At 39.7% G+C, this 21,733-nt stretch overlaps 1 protein-coding gene across 2 annotated transcripts in view; it reads left to right on the forward strand.

The window, feature by feature from the left end:
* The window catches only part of HTT (huntingtin), a 157,735-nt gene extending 137,682 nt beyond the window's left edge, over nt 1–20,053 (forward strand). For both annotated transcript variants that reach the window (XM_090035477.1, XM_090035478.1), the window contains 10 exons: nt 3,564–3,694; nt 3,858–3,987; nt 5,241–5,396; nt 8,491–8,681; nt 9,565–9,679; nt 9,897–10,110; nt 10,334–10,439; nt 14,412–14,574; nt 15,900–16,060; nt 18,152–20,053. In XM_090035477.1, coding sequence (XP_089891603.1) covers nt 3,564–3,694; nt 3,858–3,987; nt 5,241–5,396; nt 8,491–8,681; nt 9,565–9,679; nt 9,897–10,110; nt 10,334–10,439; nt 14,412–14,574; nt 15,900–16,060; nt 18,152–18,365 — 1,581 coding nt within the window. In that variant the 3' untranslated portion in view covers nt 18,366–20,053. The remainder of the gene's footprint in view (nt 1–3,563; nt 3,695–3,857; nt 3,988–5,240; nt 5,397–8,490; nt 8,682–9,564; nt 9,680–9,896; nt 10,111–10,333; nt 10,440–14,411; nt 14,575–15,899; nt 16,061–18,151) is intronic.
* The last annotated feature ends 1,680 nt before the right edge of the window (nt 20,054–21,733 follow it).

The following is a 21,733-nucleotide window of genomic DNA, read 5'->3' on the forward strand; positions in this document are numbered from 1 at the left end:
TGCCAGGTCATTTGATTTTTCAGTTCTTATTAGTTATGTGCTAAACAGAGACACAGCTCTTTTTTGGATACTAGTCTTGGCTTTATGTATTCACAAAAGTGTTCTTTTGACTTGTAACAAAAAAGGTGTAAAAGTTCCTTATGTGCCATAAGTGCATGGGGCACTTCGCAGAAATAAACGTTAATATTTAGTGTTGTAGATGCATACATCAGATGTGAACGTTTCAGACTTACATGCTTTAAGTTAGGCTCCCAAAACCATACATCAGCACCCAAACAGGTGGCCTCTTTTTTCATAGACTCTGAGCTCTACTGGTTATTTAAATATAACTGCTATTGAAACCCTTATAGTTATCTTTTAGAATGTGTCGGTGGACTTTTCAAAAATGCTCCATAACATCTTTTCTTAAGGTCTTTCACTTTCTTGTTTAAGCTCTCAAAGAAAAGAGGAACATGAGAGCATGGACAAGATCAGAAAGCAAGCTATAAATGAAATACCTGCTCCTTCATTTTGAAAATCATGTTCATCTGTATCATTTGCCTCTGCCAAGTGCTCAGCTAAATATCCTAAATGGAGAACAGCAAAATTTGCTAGTTAATTATTTCACTACATTTTGCATGTTTTTTATCTTCAATTTCGTAATAGAATATTTCAGCTGTTTCAAGTTTACAGTAGTAGAGAGGTAGAATATGGCAAGTTAAGGATACAGATAAAAAACAAGAAAGAACAGTATTTCATTAGAAAGCTTGTCGTAAGAATTGTAATACTACCTTCTACTGCTAGTAGCAATGAGGCAGCCTAAAATCATATGGTGAGTACACCAAAGTGTTTGGGTTTTTTTCATTTTTATAAATGTTCCTGCTGAAACATACAAACAAAAGTGGCTGGTTCTGAGCTTAGTTCAGTTTCAAAATTTGAGGCAACTTAAGTTGTTAATCGTACAGCAAAACCAGTTTTTAGATTTGCAGGAGTTTGTAGTATGTTTTCTTTTCCATGGTTTCAGTCCAGCATTGTCTATATTAAGGTCACTTCAGCTAAATAAGAGAAGGATTTATTCAGCCACTTAAATTAGGATGCAGAGTACACGTTGCGTTTGCATTATCTCAGACATCCTCCAAACCTCTGGTTACTTACCAGGTTTTATACTGATCTGTGTTTAATTTTTCAAGTATCCCTTTGCAGAAGCTTACAAATACTGCCTGTTGCTTGAGACTTGGCTGTTCAGCATATGATTGCTGAAATTCTGCCTTTCCTAGGCTTTCCTAATCAGCACTTTTCTCTAAAATAAGTATGAAAGTTGCAATTAACCAATCCCTATTGCGGTTCCAAGCCTTTGTAATGTATGCAAGAACTTTCTTCTTCCTTTCTTCACTTTAAACTCCAAAATTCATAGAATCATAGAGAAATAGGACTAGAAGGGACCTCCAGAGGTCATCTAGTCCAGCCCCCTGCCTAAAGCATGCTCATCCCTATCCAAACTGACCCATACAAACCATAATCTGAACTCTACATAAGACTACCGTCAACTCTGACACAACACAGACATAACACCCTAACCTGCTACAGGTAAAGCGTGGGAACCATGGTAGCCAATGTCCTGCTTCTATGACACATTGTCAATATATGCTCAAGATCTCCTGGGTAGTGGGCCACACCCCCTCCTACAAAACCCCCCACAATCTGAGTAAGGGGTAAAAACCTTCCTGACCCCAAATCTGGTAGTTGGTTTGATCTTCAGTGGCGGGGCAAGACCGTGTAGCCAGGAACCTATAACTTTGGTCCCAGCAGGAGCATTGGCATACCCCAATCAAAATCCCCAGCCTTGGCTATAACCAGTGCTTCTGGAAAGGCTTGAAAGCACCCTGACACATGTAACAAAAAAGTGGGGGATGGGGCAGGGGAGCCAGCAAAGCCCCGAAGCATGGGAAATACCCATAGTAGAACAGGCATAGCTGTGCCTAGGTCATTCCCAACGAGTGGCTGTCCAACCTCCACTTGAGGTGGGCCTAGATCATACCCCTCTTAAACACCTCCAATGATAGTCCACAGCTTCCGTAGGCAGCCTATTCTATTGCCACTGTTTTAATTGTGAAGAAGTTTTTCCAGTTATCCAATCTAAACAAGCCATTGGTCTGTCCCCTTCTCTCTGCTGCAAAGGAGAAAAGGTGCTCTTCCTTTTCTTTATGGAAGCCCCTCAAGTATTTAAAGACTGCTGTCATGTCCCCTCTTCTGTAAGCTGAACATGCCTAGCTCCTTCAGCCTCTCTTCATATGGCTTGCTTTACAAGCCATTTATTGTCTTTGTTGCCCACCTCTGGACCCTCTCTCTAACTTCCCCAAGGCCTTTTTAAAATATGGAGCTCAGAACTGCACCCCATACTCCAGATGAGGTGTAACCAGTGTCAAGTAGAGGCACTTACCTCCCGTGTCTTGCTCCTAATTCTTTGGTTGATGTATCCCAAAACCGTATTCACCTTTTTATGCAGCTGCCTTACACTGCAGACTCATTGAGTTGGTAGTTTACCAAGACTCCCAAGTCATTTCCATAGCACTGCTCTCCAGCCAGATGCCACCCACTTTATATTTGTACTTTTGGTTATTCTTCCTGAGATGCAGTACCTTGCATTTTATCTTTATTCATCTTCATCCTGTTAGCTCTAGCCCAGATTTCCAATCTGTCAGAATCCTTCTGAATTGTGCTTGCATCCTCCAATCCTTCCCAGTTTCATGTTACAGATTCTACTTTATAAGAAGTATACTTAAAGAAAACACTTAGCTTTATTGTAGAGAATTTGGATGCTGGGTTGCTTCTTACTTGTTGTTTCCAGACCAGGGCTAATGCGGTATAAATGTAGCAAGATGGTTGCTTAGCAATACAGTTTCTGTAAACTTACTGTGCCATATTGCTTCGGAAAGGTGCATATTTTCATTGACCTTCAAGGGTGCACAGTATAATCCTGTGGTCTTATCTACTCATAAAACGTGGTGTATAAGTTTATAAAAATGTGGCATGAAACTTGTATCTTGCTTCTGTCTTGGGGCTCCTTTATACACACGAGTAAAGGTGCAATGGAATCTAATGTGTGATCCGCAAAATCACGCCTCCTGTCATGCCACGTGATTTTTTGGGATTCTGAATCGCATCCCATTGTGTCTTATTGCCAGAACAAGAAGAAAGTTCCCATGTCTGGGAGCCCCCTCAGCTGACAGGGCTTCCAGCTGTGGGGTTGCTTTGTGTGCTCCCATGATTGGGAGATCACAGCAGCTACAGTGCCCACCTGCAGAGGCATAGGCTATACATGCAAATTAAAGCTGGATAGAAACCAGATATACAGATATTGCACTTTTTCCAGCAATAACTGTAGAGTTGTTGGATCTTTATAATGCTCAGTAGTTACTACGTATGTGTAGCCAGTCTAAATTAATTGTGTAGTTAACTAGGTAATTGTGTAATAGATGTAATATGTGCAGGGGTGGGAGGAGCTTGGAGTGCAGCACAATTTTCATTTATTTTAGCAACTTCCTGCTTGACTGTGAAACAGCTAAACATTTTTGGTGTTTAAGGTTTCTATACACTCTGTGTGGCTGGGAAATAATATCACTCCCCTGAGAGAAGAGGAGTGGGATGAAGATGAAGACGAGGAGAATGACATGCCCGCTCCTTCCTCACCACCAACCTCTCCTATCAACTCCAGGTATCTTATTGTGTTTCTTCCCTTAACCACTTGAACAGGGTTTTTTTAATTTAGTAAGAGAGATTTCTATATTGTCTTCTACATACTTGGTGCTTGTTGAGGAGTTTCTTTATTTAAAAAGATGCAAAAATAGTGATTGTCATTTGCTTGTTGTGCTTTGTAGGAAACATCGGGCTGGTGTTGATATTCATTCATGCTCTCAGTTCTTGCTTGAGCTGTACAGTCAGTGGATATTGCCATCAAATCCTAGCAAGAGAACACCTGTCATCTTGATTAGTGAAGTGGTGCGATCGGTAAGCTTGCAAAATAAATTTTCTGTACCATAATTGAGTGTTTCACTGAATACCTGAAGTAAGGAGAATTTGCAAAGAACCCTTCTTGTTCTGCAGAAAAAATTGACTTGTGGGGGAAATGTGGATTTAACAGTGTATCTTTCTACTATCTGATTAAAATAATACAAGCAAATAGTAGCAAAATATAGAAGTTACAAATGCTTTATAAAAAGAGTATTAGAGAAAAAAATGTTCCTTTAGTTGCCTATGTACTACACTGAATTTAGGACCCTTTGTTTGCACTGGAATATGATTAAGAAGAATATTCCTAGAGTCAAACAGGAAATATAGAGGAACAAATTATTTTAAGGAGCTAAAATTATTTTTGAGGCATCTGATGAAGGACTAAACTTAGTAAATATTTATGCATTTCAGGACTTGGGCAGTATAAGGAACCAGTAATGGTAGTCTCCAGCACTGACAATACATATTAAAGGGCTATTATTCAAAGACTCAAAAACATCAGGATGAGATGCCATTGCCTCAGAGGACATACTGCACTGCTTTGTAAATCTGGGTTTGTGGGGGCTCAAAAGTAGACTCCAAAACTACTTCAGTGTTTTTGTTTTGTAAACGAGAAGTAATGCAAGAGGCTGTTTAGGGCATTGTGGAATATGTACCTTTTAATCGCACATTATGGAAGTGTGATCAATAAAATGTCTTGTTAGCTGAATGAAATCAAGAGATGGAGTCAGGCCACCACTATTCTAAAAATAGAAATAGCATTAGTTTAACGCACTGAAAGGGCTATTGAGAAATTTGAACATAGACATTGGTTTTGATGTCTAATGTCTCAAAATACTGTGATTTTTTTTTTTGGGAGGGGGGAGAGGGTGATATTTTAGTGCTGTAACCTTAATTCCTGAAACATCAGATGTAGGAAAATACTCCCAACTTTACTTCTGCTTGAGAGCTTAGGATTCTGTATGTTTTCAGAAGGCATGCAAGAAGAATGCACATATTCTACAATGACTGTAATGCCCTGCTAGCAGTTGTACTTTCTGTCTTTGAAGTAGCACTGTTCCATTTGAAGCTTGCATCTGACATCTGATTAGATTGTTTGATTTTTACTCCAGCTTTCAATTTAAAATATTTAGCACCACATGTCACAACACAGTTGAATTATTTTTGCTGGAAGGTATATTAAAAGAATAGTTTGATATTTTTGGTTTGTTAATAACTTTTTTTCTACTTGATTTTTTTCTATTCAACAGCTTCTGGCAGTTTCAGACTTGTTTACAGAAAGAAATCAGTTTGAGATGATGTACACAACTCTGACAGAATTGAGGAAGGTGCATCCATCAGAAGATGAGATCCTCATTCAGTATTTGGTACCTGCCACATGTAAGGCAGCAGCTGTTCTTGGAATGGTAAGAAATTAGTGCATGTAAGTTTTGCGGCCAGTGTATAATGCATTAACCATTGTAAACTGGTAGCACTGTACTCGCACGATAAAGATCTGAGAACAACTGATGTTTTGTATCTGCTTTTTAAATTGCTTCTCATAAGTATATTTTAGGCATGTTTAAAAACCAAGCATTCAAATCTAAACCAAGTATTTTTCACTGTATCCTGAAAAATGCTATATTTGTTATTAAGAGGAGTGTGGTGAGGCATGAACTCCAAAAAAAGTGGTCCTCAACTGAGAGCCTTTGCTCTGCTCGAGCAAGAGCGTGGGGGCTGTGTTGTTTTTCGTTTTTTTTTAAGTTGCTATGAAGCTGGTTAGAGTAAGATTCTCTGTTAGCTAGCCAAAGATCAGTGTTTTAGATTTTTAGAAGATAATGGCATGTTCCATTGATCCTCAACCAGGAAGCATTTGCAAAGGGTTGAGCACAGGTTGGTGTATTAAATGATTTCTCGTGCAGGAGTTATTCAGTAGCTCTCTGAGCTAGTTTGTAAGTTTGTGATGAAGTTCAGAAAAATGCATTTTGTAGTCCTCTGCTAGCCTGGACATGACATTGGCTTGCTGACCATTGTTATTCTTGTCACAAGAGAATGACCCTAGTCCCATGATCCTCCTTAGTGAAAAGTGTCATTTGTGAGCTGCTTTTGTTACCAGAGAACTCATGTACCACAATATCTGCAAACTTCAAGACCTTTTCTGGTGGAAGATGGAAATACAATTCCTGGTACAGCAACTTTCACATACTCCTGTTCACTTCCATTTAATTAAACTAATTGAACATCATATTACCATATTCTCCTGAATCCAGGATTACTTTGAATTTAAGATGCCCCCCAGTAATTGGATTCTAGACATAAAACATTAGTAAACTTGTTATAATTTTTCATGTATAGAAAACTATACATAGAAAATGTCTATACATGTATAGAAAAACTGCATATTGAATTCTTCCCCTCTGCTGCCCCTGCTTGCCCCACTGCAGCAGTAGGAGAGGAGTCAAGTGGCCTGGCCTCTGTTCCTTGCTGCCTGATTAGCCTTCTACCCCTCCCTGCAGTGCCCACACCCCCTGGCACCTGCTCTCTACTGCATCCCCCTGCTGTTCACTCTCCCATCGTGGTTCCAGCTTCTGCACTTCTTGACCCTTGAACTAAAAATACAGGTGTTTTGGAAGAGGGGTTCAGATATGAATGTTAGTGGCCAAAATTAGTTCCACAGAACATTAGTAATATGGGGCAGTATCTTAAGTACTACATTTGTGCAGGCCTTTGGCACATAGCCATCTTTTAATATACCGGAGTTCTTTGTCACGTGTTCATCAGTTTAGAAGCCTGTGGACAGATTAAACTTGCAGGTGTCCAAAGTCCACAAATGTTCTTGGCATATAAACAGCCTAAGCTCTCTCCAGTAGCACTAAGGTGTTCCTGAACTGGGGAAGTGGGACTTCGATAAGCATGCAGGAGGTAAGATTCTGAATGACAGCCAGCATGGCTTTGTTGCAGGAGGTCTTGCCTTACCAACCTCATCTGCTTCTATGACCAGGTAACTTGACACCTAGATATAAGAGAGCAGGTTGACATTGTATACCTAGACTTCCAAAAGGCCTTTGATCTAGTATCCCACAGTAGTGTCGTGAGCAAATTGGAGGATTGTGGGCTTAACTCCAAGATACTCAAGTGGGTGAGAAACTGGATCCAGGGAGGTCGTAGTGAACGGATGTGTGTAATTCTGGTGCGAAGTGGGCAGCAGTATCCCGCAGGGGTCAGTGCTCGATTTAGTACTTTTCAGCATCTTTATTAACGATTTGGATGTGGGAGTGAATAGTTCACTGGCCAAGTTCGTGGACGACACCAAGTTATGGGGGACCATGGTCATGCTTGAAGATAAGCTACAGTTACAGGCGGACCTAGACAGGCTAGCAAGTTGGCCGGGTTGGAATCTGATGAAGTTCAACATCAAGAAATGCAAAGTGCTCCATCTCGGGATGAGCAACCCCCAACACACTTACAGGCTTGGCAGCACCGAACTGACTAGCGCCATGAATGAAAGGGATCTGGGGATAATAATAGACCACAGTATGAATATGAGCTGGCAGTGTAGTGCTGTAGCCAGCAGGGCAAATAATACTCTGGCATGCATGAATGCATCTCCAGCAAAGCCATGGCAGTGATTCTTCCACTCTGCTCGGCACTGGTGAGACCACAGCTGGAGTACTGCGTTCAGTTCTGGGCACCACACTTTAACAAGGGTGTGGACAAGTTTTGAGAGTTCAAAGAAGAGCCACCCGTATGATCAGAGTCTTAAAAGGCAAGCCATATGAAGAAAGGCTGAGGGATCTGGAACTCTTCAGCCTGAAGAAAAGAAGGCTGATAGGGGACCTGGTACCAGCTTACCGCTACACTAGGGCAGTACATCAAGGGCTTGGTGAGCAATTGTTCACCAGGGCACCCAAGGAGAAAACCCGAGGAGGTTACAACCTCCTGGAAAATCGATTCAGGCTCAACCTTAAGAAAAACTTCTTCATAGCCAGGGTATCCACACTGGAATAAACTCCCTCCAGAGGTAGTGCAAGCACCTACCCTGGAAATTCTCAAGAAGAGACTGGACGATCACTTCACTGGGGTTGCCTGACCCCCAGTTATCTTTCCTGCTTGGTGGAGGGGGCTGGACCCGATAATCTTTCAAGGTCCCTTCCGGCCTTACAATTTATGAACGTTTTTCCCAGGTAAAAGACCATTTTAACATTTTGGTGCAGTTCTTTACCAGTTTCCAGAAATGCTATTTTTCCTCCATTAATCTGAACATTGTAATATCTCTGGAGGAAGATAATTAATACTCAGAAATAGACACATTCTTTAGCAAAATTTAAATTCACCAGCCATAAAATAGCAGGTTATTCAGTTACTTTTAAATATGCTAGAAGTGCTTCAACAACTATATACTGTCTGCAGAGCTCTGGTTCGTGCCATCTTTGTTTGCTCCTTAGTTTGTTACCAGGTGCAGGGAGTCATTCTAATTGGTCCCATTTTTAGTTCTGGCATGTGGTTTTGTGTTCGCGTTAGGATAAAGCTGTAGCTGAACCAGTGAGTCGTCTTTTGGAATCAACCCTGCGTAGCACGCACATGCCAAGTCGGATTGGAGCTCTCCATGGAATTCTTTACATTCTCGAGTGTGACCTGCTTGATGAGACAGCAAAGCAACTCATTCCAATTATCAGCGAGTATCTGCTTTCCAATCTGAGAGGGGTAGCACAGTAAGTGCTGTATATTTATAACTCTGCTGTGACTTAAGTCCAAAAACAAGTTTTGAGCTGTAGAATAATTGTCCAGAAATAACTGAGTAGACCACAATATTTCCATCATTCCCACAACCTTTACAAGAGATTCCCTAAGATTTCTGTGTTGAGAGCAGTACTGCTTGTTAGCATGTTGCTGTTTCTGTTTCCGATGTCAGATACAAGTAGAGCATATGAGCAGTAGCAAAAAAAAGCATTTAATTTGACAGTTTTGAAGTTTCAAAGGGATTGGCTTGTTTTTAAAGCCTAAGTGAATGTTCAGTCCTTTGTTTGAGAGAGCTTGCTTGCCTCAATTTACCAGGGTTTTTTTTAAAAGTATTAAGGGACACTCAGATTGAAAAAGTATTTTGTCCACAGATGAGAACTTGTAATATTTGTTTCCTTCCAGTTCCCTGCTACCAGAATTAGCTTTGATTTGGAGAAGTCAGACCTGCCTTGAAGATGAGGAAGAAATCTAGTTGGTAGCTTTGTCTACTCAACTGGGACTTATTATTATTTCAAAGCCTGGCTTTCTTTTGATATCATAAAGAGTTTAATCTTTCCTAGGAGTACTGCAGAAACACCAGCAAAGAGTGTTTGTCCTAAAACAGAGATAAAACTAGGTTCTAATTACAACTTTTGAACTTTTTCTTAGGAGTCGGGTGACACCGCACTTAAATAGTAACCATTTTTGGGGGCATATGATGATTCTTTGAGAGTGATTTGCCAAGTAGTTTGTTTAGTGTCAAATATTGCAGTAAGATGATATTAAAAAAAATGTAGTCCATGTAGAGCACTGGTGTTTTATTACATTTTTAAGAGATTAATAGATATAACTCTTGGCTTTCTTGCTTATTTACAGTTGTGTGAGTGTCCATAACCAACAGCACATCTTGGTAATGTGTGCTGCAGCATTCTACTTGATAGAGAATTATCCACTAGATGTAGGGCCTGAGTTCTCTGCAGGAATAATACAGGTATGTAATGCTTCAGATTGCAGAAGGCAACTCAGACTCACTTTTATGATGGATTTTTATTGGAAAAACTATAAAAGTAGTGTGTACTTTAGAAGGAATTCAAGGCGTTTGAAAGCAACTATACCAGTTGCAGCTGTCTGTGTCTGTCCTGACACATTGGTGCTAGGATTCAAATAGGGTAACTTGTTTCTTAAATTTCTTTCTTTGGTTATTTCAGATGTGCGCAGTTATGGTGTCTGGAAATGATGAATCTACTCCATCCATCATATACCATTGTGTCCTAAGAGGACTAGAACGACTCCTGCTTTCAGAGCAACTCTCTAGACTGGATAGTGAATCTCTAGTTAAATTAAGTGTTGACAGAGTGAATGTACACAGCCCCCACCGAGCAATGGCAGCACTGGGGTTAATGCTGACCTGCATGTATACAGGTTTGGATATTATTAAATTTTGTCCCCTGTAAGTGTGTAAATGCATTGGTTCAGGAGGAGAAATCATCTGGCTTTTATAATGGATTTCTGAGAAAATCAACAAAACTTTACAGCTTTTTAAGAGAACTGAATTTCTCATTGTTTTTGTTGAAACGAGGCCAGTTTTGTTCATTACAACTGCACTGTATAGCAAGCTCTTACAGGATATCTGGTTTCTTCGTAGGAAAGGAGAAAATTAGTCCAAGTCGTGCTACAGATGCAAATCCCACAGCGCCAGACAGTGAATCCGTTATTGTGGCTATGGAACGGGTATCTGTTCTTTTTGATAGGTAAGAATATAAAACCTTTACCATAAACAGGAAAGTACCTTTGTGGCCTGTTCTGTTTGCTGGTCAATGCTGTTCATGGCAATTACTTTTTAAAGTTGTTTTTTTACTTGGCTGTTGGTCAAAATCATGATGCCAGTCATATGCAGTAACACAGTAACTTATTTGGAGTTTGGTCCAGCAGAGCTGTACAAGAACTGTAATGCCAAGAGACCAGTTTCTTGTTCACAAGGATGAAGGTTTCTGCTGCATAAAATATGTGCCTTTTTGTGTATGGTGACAAAGTATTTGAAAGATCATCATCACAAAGTACCATAGTGCTTTCATTCTTTGTGTTGATGATGATAATAATGTCATTTCCCCAGCCTTTAAAGGCATTAGGAAACCTTAGATGCAAACCCTCACTTTTTCTAGAGGGAGCAACTGGTGTCAGCTTCTTGACATCCATCAACCTGGGTTTGTTGTGGGTAGGTCTTGCTTGACCAATCTTATTTCCTTTTATGACCAGGTGACCTATCACCTGGACAAGGGACAGGAGATTGTTGTATATCCTGACTTTTTTTAAAGTCTTCGATTTGATATCCCATGATCACTTCTTGGCGAAACTGGCCAACTGTGGCCTTGGGTCCACCACGAACTGCTGCCTGGGGAATTGGCTCCGTGGTCAGACTCAGAGGGTGGTGGTTGACGGAAGTCAATAGTCTTGGTGCCCTGTGACAAGGGGGGGTCCCTCAAGGCTCTGTCCTTGGACCTGTATTGTTCAACATCTTCATTAATGATGTGGACATTGGAATCGGAAGCGGGCTGGCCAAGTTTGCCAATGATACCAAACTTTGGGGTAAAGCAGCCACACCTGAGAATAGGAGGGTGATCCAGGCTGACCTCAACAGGCTCAGGAAATGGGCGGACGAGAACCTGATGATGTTTAACGCCAAAAAATGCTAGGTTCTCCACCTTGGGAGGAAAAACCTGCAGCATCCTTATAGGCTTGGCAGTGGTACGCTGACTAGCACTATGGATGAAAGAGACTTGGGGATCATGATTGACCAGAAGATGAACATGAGCTTTCAACGTGATGCTGCGGCTAGTAAAGCGAGCAAAATGCTGGCGTGCATCCATAGATGCTTCTCGAGCAAATCCCGGGACGTCATTCTCCCCTTGTACTCAGCCTTGGTGAGGCTGCAGCTGGAGTACTGCGTCCAGTTTTGGGCTCCACAATTCAAAAAGGATATGGAGAAGCTTGAGAGAGTCCAGAGGAGAGCCACATGCATGATCAGAGGTCAGGAAAACGGACCTTATGATGAGAGGCTGAGAGCTATGGGAGGGACTCTTCAGCCTGGAGAAGCGCAGGCTCAGGTGCGATCTCATGGTCACCTGTAAGTTTATCGGGGTGTCCACCAGGATCTGGGGGAATGTTTGTTCACCAGAGCACCCCAAGGGACAACAAGGTCGAAAGGTTATAAACTGCAAGACCGTTTCAGGCTGGACGTAAGGAAGAATTTCTTTATGGTCTGAGCCCCCAAGGTCTGGAACAGCCTGCCAGAGGAGGTGGTTCAGGCACTTACGTTGATCACCTTCAAGAGCAAATTGGATGCTTATCTTGCTGGGATCCTATGACCCCAGCTGACTTCCTGCCCCTGGGGCAGGGGGCTAGACTCGATGATCTTCTGAGGTCCCTTCCAGCTCTAAGGTTGTGAAATCTATGAAACCTTGCAGAAACTTCCCTGCATATCCATATTCAATGCTATCTCTGAAATTTGGTGAGACTTATATTGTCTCCTGCACAATCATTGCAAAATGTAATCTTTCAGTCTCTCATCATCCTTTAGTTTGTATTGAAAGTACTATTGAAGTTAGTAATGGACGGATACATGTTCTTTTCTGGATGTCCTGCTCATATGGGCAACCTTTCTTCATGATACTGTCGCGCAACAGTCTAAACTTGATGGATCTGCTTCTGTCTCAGAAAACTCACCTCCAGAATCTATAGTCCTGTCCATAAACAGGTGAATTCTAGTGACTTGCATAACTTCAGTCTTAAAACATGTTGGATTGAAAAATCAAGGTCCCTGTAAAGAAAATGGGTTAGAAGCTTGAACTACTCAGTGGGGGAGTGTTCCTAGTTATTGGGTTGGGTTTTTTTTCCCCAACTTGAAAAGGAATGGCAATTTTCTTGACGGACTGGAATGCCCATATGGGTCAGTTGGTTACAGAAACAGAGGAAAATATATTTTTTTGCTTTGAAATGGGCTCTATAAAACTTCTTGACTTCCAGAAAGCTCCAGAAATTCTAACAGCTACCTGTATTCTTACTGGACAACACTACCATAGCAACTTACACTGTAAGCTTGGAGGTAGGGAACACCTTGTTGTTTTTGGTTTTAACATAGATTACATGAAAATTAAAAGGAAGGGCCAAAAGCAAGTTCCAAGCTAATCTCAGAGTAGCTTTTTAGTTCACAATCAAACTTAACAGTTTTACAGTCCACTAACTAGAGGTATATTTTTTATCAGAACTACGTTAAAATTCTCAGCTTCTCAGTAGAGAAGACCCTATAACCAACATGCAGTCTTGTTGATATTCACGAGAACTTAGAAAATAAAGTTAGGAATAGCTAGGTTTTATGATAACATCATATCGACCAAGGTGACCAGGTTACTTGTAGGAAGCCACTGTAGTTCACCATCTCTTTCCAAAGAGAGATCTTGTATATAACTTATCTGTCATATCTACAGTCAAAACCTCTAAAATTGACCAATGCTGAACGTGAGGTCTTGGCTTAAGGAGTGCTGACAAATGTGGAGGGAGATGAGGGACAAAAAATACACTTTAGTGAAAGAAGCAGCATGTTAGTTCAACCCAGCTCTGCAGTGTCTGTATAGATAGAGCGCTTCAGTGGGGCTTTTTGGTGCTTTTATCTAATAGCTGATTTTATCAGTTATTAGATAAGTGACACAAAAGCCCCAGTAAAGTGCCTGGTTTTTACAGACATCGGGTAAGCCTGGTCCAACTAACGCACACGGAGTTTAAAGTACCAGGGGATTTTTTTTACATGTGTAAGCAGTCAAGGTGTTTTTGAGATTCGGTTTTCCTATAGAACTTTCTTACTGTGACTTTTATAGTCAGCTATTAAAAATATTGGTTTACTGCCACAATCTCATGACTTAAGTGCCTAAATCCATTGAAAATCAGTTTACATCAATAACTCTTAAGTGACTTTCAAGATCTCTTACTTTTTAAAAAAAAAAGAGCCACGTGCCCTTTCATATCACCTTAACTAAAATTATCAGAATGTCAAGTAGATACAGGCTGAAGATAGTCTAAGCAAATAACAAGTATAGTTTCTGTATGATATGGACTCTGCTGTGGCAAACTTGAACTTGTGTTCTAACCCAGCAGTCTCTAGGTGTGTTATGTGCTGCAGTGTAGAGGCCAAGAGCATTCAATTATGCCTTAATTGTCCCCATTGCATTTGGTGTGATTTATACCCCTAGTTTCATTTGGAATAGTTAGACCAGTGCTTGACAGCTTTTGGAAGTACCACTTGTAAGAGTTCATACATTTAGTTGTGGAACACATCCACTACAACATTCCTCTTCATATTTATTTTTCACGCTTTGAGCTTGTTTTGAGATACAAGTATAGTATACTATTCTTAGAGTTCATGTGGCTTTTTTATAAGCGTTGCACCAGAAATTACACTAAGTGTATTTAAAATTTAATGTCTTCGAACTTTGGACAGACTTCTTAATGCATTGTCAGTTTGGTAAGGTATTTATCCATCAGTCCTGAAAAACCTCCAGGTTTAGCTGTATATTTAAAAAAAAAAAAAAAAAAAAAGGGGGGGGGGGAAGTTCCTTTCTTGTCTCACTTGAATCCAAAAAAACTGAATAATTTGTATAGGGCCTAAATTGCCAAGAGTAGTCTGCTGATATAAAATGGCGAAATGTATTTATTTTCTCTCTTCCCCCTAGGATCAGGAAAGGATTTCCTTTTGAAGCTAGAGTAGTTGCACGGATCCTCCCTCAATTCCTAGATGACTTCTTTCCTCCACAGGATGTAATGAATAAAGTTATTGGAGAATTTTTATCCAACCAGCAGCCGTACCCTCAGTTCATGGCAACTGTAGTATATAAGGTAGTACATTTGATTTTCTTTTCCCTTACCCAGGGGAGGTTTGTTGTTGATCCTAAAGAGTTAACTAGGTAAATTTACTACTGGTTTTATGTTACCAATGAGTATTATTAGAAGTACTCATTTAACACAATAAGCATATTTTAATGCATCAGTTGTGACATCTTAAATATTTAAAAGGTATACTTTTTCACCTCCTTGAGTAGCATTTGTACTATATTTCTGCCAATAACATAGAAGGATATTCTGCAGAACATTATCAGAAGTGACACTGAATAAATCAGCAGCAGGTTGTGATTCAATTTAGGCCAGATTTAGTATTTTATTGAACAAAGTACATGTCCAAAGAGCTAACGCTGCTACATGGGTAAGCAAAATTTATCACTTCTGTTTTAACTGACTTAAAGGCAGGGCAGATATGTTGTTCTGTTGCCCATGTACTTGCACAAGTTAGAATAAATAAAGCTCAAGAGTTGTCATTTTAGGAAACAAGAAAACATAGAGAGGGATCCTGCATGTCTGCAATTCTAAGATCATAACAGAGCAGGGGTGTCATTTTAAGAGCTAGGAAATTAAATAAGAAAAAAAACTTAGTGTTGGGATGGGGCAGGGGAATTTATAGGTGGCCAACATTTGTTTGTGTGAGAGTCAAGATATGGGAGGAGCCCTCTGTTGGGATCTGCCAGCCTCAGTTTAGGATTCTGTTTAAAAATGTTGTGTACTCAGATGTTCCAGAAGGACAAAATCTGGGATTGTAGTATCATGGGCTAAACTGGCACTTCCCAATTCAGTGGGATGAGAAGAATCATACCCTGAAGTTCTTCAGCTTGGCTTGTGATCAGACTGGTGTAAGCTAGCTTCCTTGCAGAATTAAGGAGACAGTGGATGGCACTAGCAGTGCCTTCCCTCTGGTCTGGGCCTGTCATTTTAGCCCAGATTTGCAAAACCTGTTCTGTTCTCTCCCCATCCCTCAACCCTATAATATAAATAGTCATAGGCATGTGACATGAATGCCAAGTTTTGATGTAGTACTTTAACTCAGTTATAACTTTGTTACAACATTATATCCATGGAATTTTTGACAGCCACGTGTAGCTAACAGCCATTCTTAACAGGAAGCTCAACTTCTAAAATCAAAATGCCAAATCCAGTTTCTTTAAAGATTTACACAACTTGATTCATCCATATTAAGTGGTTTCTAGAGGGTTTGCTGCTGGAGAAGCTCTCCAGTCCAGAACTATTATGTGCTTGCAATGCTTGATGTCTGGCCATTGATGCTGTTGTGGCATGTCTCTTCCTTTATGAAATATTTATTAACTTTTTTGCAGGTATTTCAGACACTACATACCACTGGACAGTCATCGATGGTCCGTGACTGGGTGATGCTTTCTCTCTCCAACTTCACCCAGAGAACACCTGTTGCTATGGCAATGTGGAGTCTTTCCTGTTTCTTTGTCAGTGCTTCCACCAGTCAGTGGATTTCAGCAATGTATCCTGAACAATTTGGAAATATATAATTTCTTTAAGTGGGTTTAGCATCTCCCTAAATTGGATTGATAGTGCTAGAAACTGAAATCTTTCTTTTTGTTCACCAAGCAAGCACAGCATGAGCAGCAGTGGTTTACACTTTGTTTTAAGTGACAAGCAAAGAACATGCTGCCACTAGCTTATGTATGGTTAAAAAAAAAAAAAAGAAAAAGACTGCTTCTAGAAAAAGGAGCATAAAATTGCATAGAAAAGTAGAGTTGGAAGGGAACTCGGGATGTCATTTAGTCCAACCTCCTGCTCCAGGCAGGTCCATCCCTATCCAAACCACTCCACATAAGTGCTCATCCAACCTATTTCCAAAACTACACAAGTAACCTTGTTGCATAGCCTCAAAGCACATTGCCCCAAACACCCAACCTGTCACTGGAAAAGCAGGGGGGATGATATCCAGCCAGTGCAAGGTTTATTAAGAAACACTGGAGGGTTTCAAGAAAGGGCCCACCTTCTGCTGCAGAAGAAGGCCAAAACCTCCACAGTCCCTACCAATCTAACCACAGGGTAAAATTCTTTTTTGATCTCAAATGTGGTGATTGGTTTGACTGTGCGAGGAGGTGCCAAGACACTTAACCTAGAACTTCCTAGTTTTAGCCCCAGCAAAACCATGGGCAGACCTCAGCCAAAATCCCCAGCCTTGGCTGTGGCCAACACCCAGTGCTTGTGAGGAAGCTGCATTCTCCATTCCCACCCCCCCCCACAACTCTTCCTCCCCCCTGAAAAAAAACCCAACCAAACCAAACAAAAAAACAAAAGCATTTGACACCTGTAGCAGCAAGAGGGGAAAAGTTCCTTCCTGGCCTCATACAGTAACCAGCAAAGCACAGAAGCACTGGAAAAATCAAACACCCTCTGTTCTGCTCTGCACCCTTGGGACAATGAGCGCAACTGCACATGTCAGGTCCCTAAGTGAAGAATTAGAAGATCCTGATCTGTAATCCTATCTCCATAAATTTATCTAAGAATTTTAAATGATCACCTGTATATATGGAGAAAGGCTTTAATCTCTGTGAATCAGTTTGGAATTGTGAGCATGGTTTCCAGCTAATACCAACTGTAGTAGTTTAAAGTTGGTGCCAACCTCGGATACAGTCTATAACTTTACTTTCAGGTTTAAATTATGAACTATTTAAATACCAGGTTAGGGTACATTTTTGAGCAGTATGTCAGGGTCAGCAGTGTCCATCTCATCTTGAGGGGAGCAAGTCATGGCAAAAACCTCATATTACGGTGGAAAATCTTTCCTTTAATCATGTAAGCTTTTAATGTAAAGGACTGTGTAAGCTAGAAAGGAGTATGTTGAGAAACTGTACTGTAAGTACTGTAGGAAGAATCAGTGATCAGGGGAACTACATTTAGAACTTGTTACCACATGTGTTCAATGTTGTTTTTTTTTATTTTGTGTTTTAAAAGCATTCAGAAGCATGTGTCATTCTAACAAAGCTCTTCAAAAATAATATCCTCATCTAGTCTCTCTCTGCTCCCAAAAATAACCCTATAATGTGAGTATCCTCCATCAGGCACATTTAAGTCATCTTAAACTGTAGCAGCATGGTGATATTTTCCAGAGTACTTGGAAAGAGCCAGTTGTGCTGCCTGCACACTTTACTGAAAAAAAATGAAAAAAGAAAAAACCTGTATTCAAGAAAACCCACCTTGCTGGTGCTTGGGAAATGGTCTGTGTGTGAATTTTCCTGCAACGTTTTACATTTCATGATCATTATTTTTATTTCAGTAATCCCACTTAGTTGAAGGTAGTGCATAACTGCATTGCTGAAGAGGGCCCAGTAAAACAAGATAAAAATTTTGATACCTTTTTAAATTCATTTGGTAGGATTAGTAAGGATGAGGTTAGCTAAGAAATAAAGCTTCTTGTTTGGCATTTGACGTGCTACAAGCAGATGCCCTGTCCTTGGAACTACTGATTAAGCCAAAAAAAAAAAAAAAGTACTCTATCAGAGAACAGTGTGCTTTTTAAGCACTTGCGTAAGGTTTTAAAGTTTGTCTTCTCTTATTATGTCCTTAACTACTTTCCCAGTCTTCCACATATTATCAGCAGAATGGGAAAATCAGAGCAAGTGGATGTTAACCTTTTCTGTTTGGTGGCCATCGATTTCTACAGACATCAAATAGACGAAGAGCTAGACCGGAGAGCCTTTCAGTCTGTGTTTGAGGTTGTGGCATCACCAGGAAGCCCCTATCATTGTCTGCTAACTTGTTTGCAAAATGTTCACAAGATCACAGCATGCTAAACACCCTGGTGTTTCATAGTCAACTGGATGTCTTGCATTGGAATCTGGCATGAATGTTTGGAGGAACATAAAGATTCAGAAAGCAGCTGGTGTTTGCACTGTAATAATATGAACTGGTTGGTTTGTATTTCCATGATACTTTTGCATGGAGGATAAGCACTCTACACCACAGAGAATCACAGGAAAGGTATAAGGGAACACTTCTATTGACAATGGGCAACTGTGGTGAAGGGAAATATGTACATATGTTTAAAGTAATGTTTGGAACTAATCTAAGAGGCCATTACTAACTGTAAGATATGGGTGAGTACAACATGCAGGTAACCGGGTATTGTTCTTTCTGATGTTCAACTTAAGTCACCGTGTTGCTGCTGGTATTGAAACTTTGGCAGAAATCCTGTCTCAGTGCAAGCTGCACTCATTAGAAACCATTATAGTTTTATGTAGATATATACATACTGTGGTGTAGTACAGATTAGAAATTGTTTCCTAATGTCTCTCCTAAACAAAGAACAGAAAACCAGTTTTCATGAGTAACACTCCCAGCATGTAGTTCTTCTATTTCTGGACTCTAATCCCCTGTGGAGTATGTGTCGGTGTGGGGGCTGTAGTGTGCAGACATAACCACACTTTTTTTTTCTTCTCAGGATTTAAAATGTGAGTACAATAGATCAGACAGAGAAATTTTAACTTAAATATTTCTATATTATGTAAAGTATGTACAATTGTAAAACGTGTGGTGCATGAGATGTGCTGTATTTTTGAGAGGAAAAAAGGCCAGGCTGCTGAATGTCTTGACATTTACATTGCCCTCATTTTCTCATTGTGCATTTAGCATCATGTTCGTTTTGAAAAACCATCGTAATATCCAGATTACATTTTATGTTCTACGTTTTTTGTAAACGCTTCTAAAACTGGAATTTACTGACTAGCTTGTGTTATGAAATTGTATTAAGGAGGCATTCTTGTGATCCATTTTCTTGTGGCTTCTTTTGAGCTTTATTTTGAGCTAAAGTTGAAAGAGAAGACTCGACACCTAAGATCAGCCCTTTGTGTATTTAAGAAGCTGCTTATATCTGCTGCACAGCTTTTTTTTTTTTTTTTTTTAAAGAGAGTGAATGATGCAAGCTCCCCAGTAGCCAGTAACTGACCTTTTTTCTTTCATATTCACTGAAACCATGAACTCCTTTGATATAGACTATCCTAAGCCAATTTATGGTGGCAATTAAGAACTGGAAGTCTGCTGTAGTTTACTCTGGGACTGGCTAAAGTGTTAGATTATACCACCTCTTTCATTAACTGTTGCATACATGCAGTGTTTGTTACACTGCATGAATATCTACACATTTTGCAAATTCTGCTTTGACCCCACACTTAGAGCACCTAGTTGATTTTAATAAGATGTACATGGAGAAATCTAGGGCAGTATTTGTTCCTAACTGTATTTGCTATAATTCTTTGATATACAGGTCATGCATTGGTTCTCAGCTACATGGCTATATTTAACCTCTACGTTTTTTTCATCAACACCTTTTGATGACACCTCAGTAGTGAGAGAGTATTATCAGGAGGAGCATGTACTGTATGTATTTCTGTATATAATATATGTAAAGTTATACACATGTGACTACATTTAATGTATACAAATGTGTATATTTGTATTTATTAAATTTGTGAATTTAAACTAATTCAAAGTCCTAGACCAAAAAACGGTGGTTTCTGCCCATTACTTGATTAAATAGGAATTGCCCACTGTTGTCACTTACTCTTATGATGTAAAACTAATCATAGGGACAGGAGAAATAACTAAGATTTCTCTGTATGTCGCTGTTCTACAAGACTTGCTATATTTAGAGCAGGTAGTTCTGTCCTCTTTGTTGGGTTCCTCTTTGTTCTTGGGCCACACCACTCTGGTGACTTTAAAAAAAAAAAAAAAAAAAAAAAGGAAACTGAACTGAAGTTCAGGTTCAGTTAAATAGACGTTAAATTTTGGAGTTATAGTAGAAATGTATTACCATTCTGGTAAGAGACCCATTGCCATGGCAGTAATAAATAATGCCCTTTACTTGCAATGAAAGGTCGTTATAGATTCCTGTTCCTTTTTGTAATCATCAGTAGTAATTTACTACTGCAGAGCCGCATGAGTCAATTTTTGTACAATAAATAGTTTAAGAAGATATTTTTATAAGCTATTTTCCAAAATTTAAAATAGACTTTAATATATTTTAAAGCATCTGATTAGTTGCATTCTGTCTGTGTAACACTATACTTTGTGTCATGCACTGATGGATCTTTTTTATTTTAATCTCCTCATAGGTAATACAGCATCATTGTTTAGTTTGTCTCGAGATGGAGGCTGGCCATCCATCCTTAATGAAATTTCTGAACATGAAATTGAGACTTGCCATTGTATCTTTACAGCCAGTAAAAGGAGCATGTTTAGCTAAGCGCTCAACATGTGATGCACAACAGCATGCAGTTCACTCCCTCCCCTCAGTACTGTTGCTGGCATTTGATAGGATGTTTGTGTTGCATACTGTGAACCAAGAGTAATACAGCTGACTCTGATCTATCCTTGAATTTAGTTGAAAGTAATGTTAACCAGTCAACTCAGTTTTACCCCTTCATGAAGATTTGTCCTGGCAGACCTAAAGTAACATTTTCTTTTTGTGTCTGTAGTTCATCTCTCTTTAGAGATGCACTTCCCTTTTCAGATGTTGCAATGGGCCTGAGGACCCATGCCTATAAGGCGTACATTTAACCTTTCTGTTTAGTGCATGTTTTTTTCCTTCTGTTTCATTTAAGAGAAAAAGATCATTTTAGTATTAATTCTTTTAAAAGTTGTGCAGTTCTGAAAGCAGGCTTCCATAATTGCTTCATGGTCTAGTTTTTGCATCTAACTGCACAACAAAATCACACATAGTCTTATGGTCAGTGTGCTATTTTTAGAAAGAAAATCTGTTAGATTTTTTCCTTTTCAGTTATGGTGTATATACATCTGTGTCAAAATAGCTTTCCCCCCCCCCACCTTAATGAGTGATAACAGTAGCATGAAACGCATCCTCCTTGACATGTAGTTGGTTTGAAAATTTAAATACCAGTGGTTTTTTAATTGACAACAGAGGAATGAATTTGATAAAATGTAGGACACACATCTCTGGTGTTCCAGCCAAGTAAACATGCAACGTTTAGCCTGTTCTGCAGTATTAAAACGCAAATAAATAAAAATCTCCCTTCAAGATCATGAAATAGTTTGTAGTACAGCTAACCAAGTACATCTGAAAAAGAGGAATACCTTGCTGTACTGTAAGTGAGCTGCACTTCCAATGTATAGTGTAGCTTCCTTTTGAGATAACTGGATCTTGCCT

Source organism: Crocodylus siamensis, chromosome 2 (assembly GCF_052110815.1).
Source record: "Crocodylus siamensis isolate JL-2025a chromosome 2, ASM5211081v1, whole genome shotgun sequence".
Taxonomy (NCBI): Eukaryota; Metazoa; Chordata; order Crocodylia; family Crocodylidae; genus Crocodylus; species Crocodylus siamensis.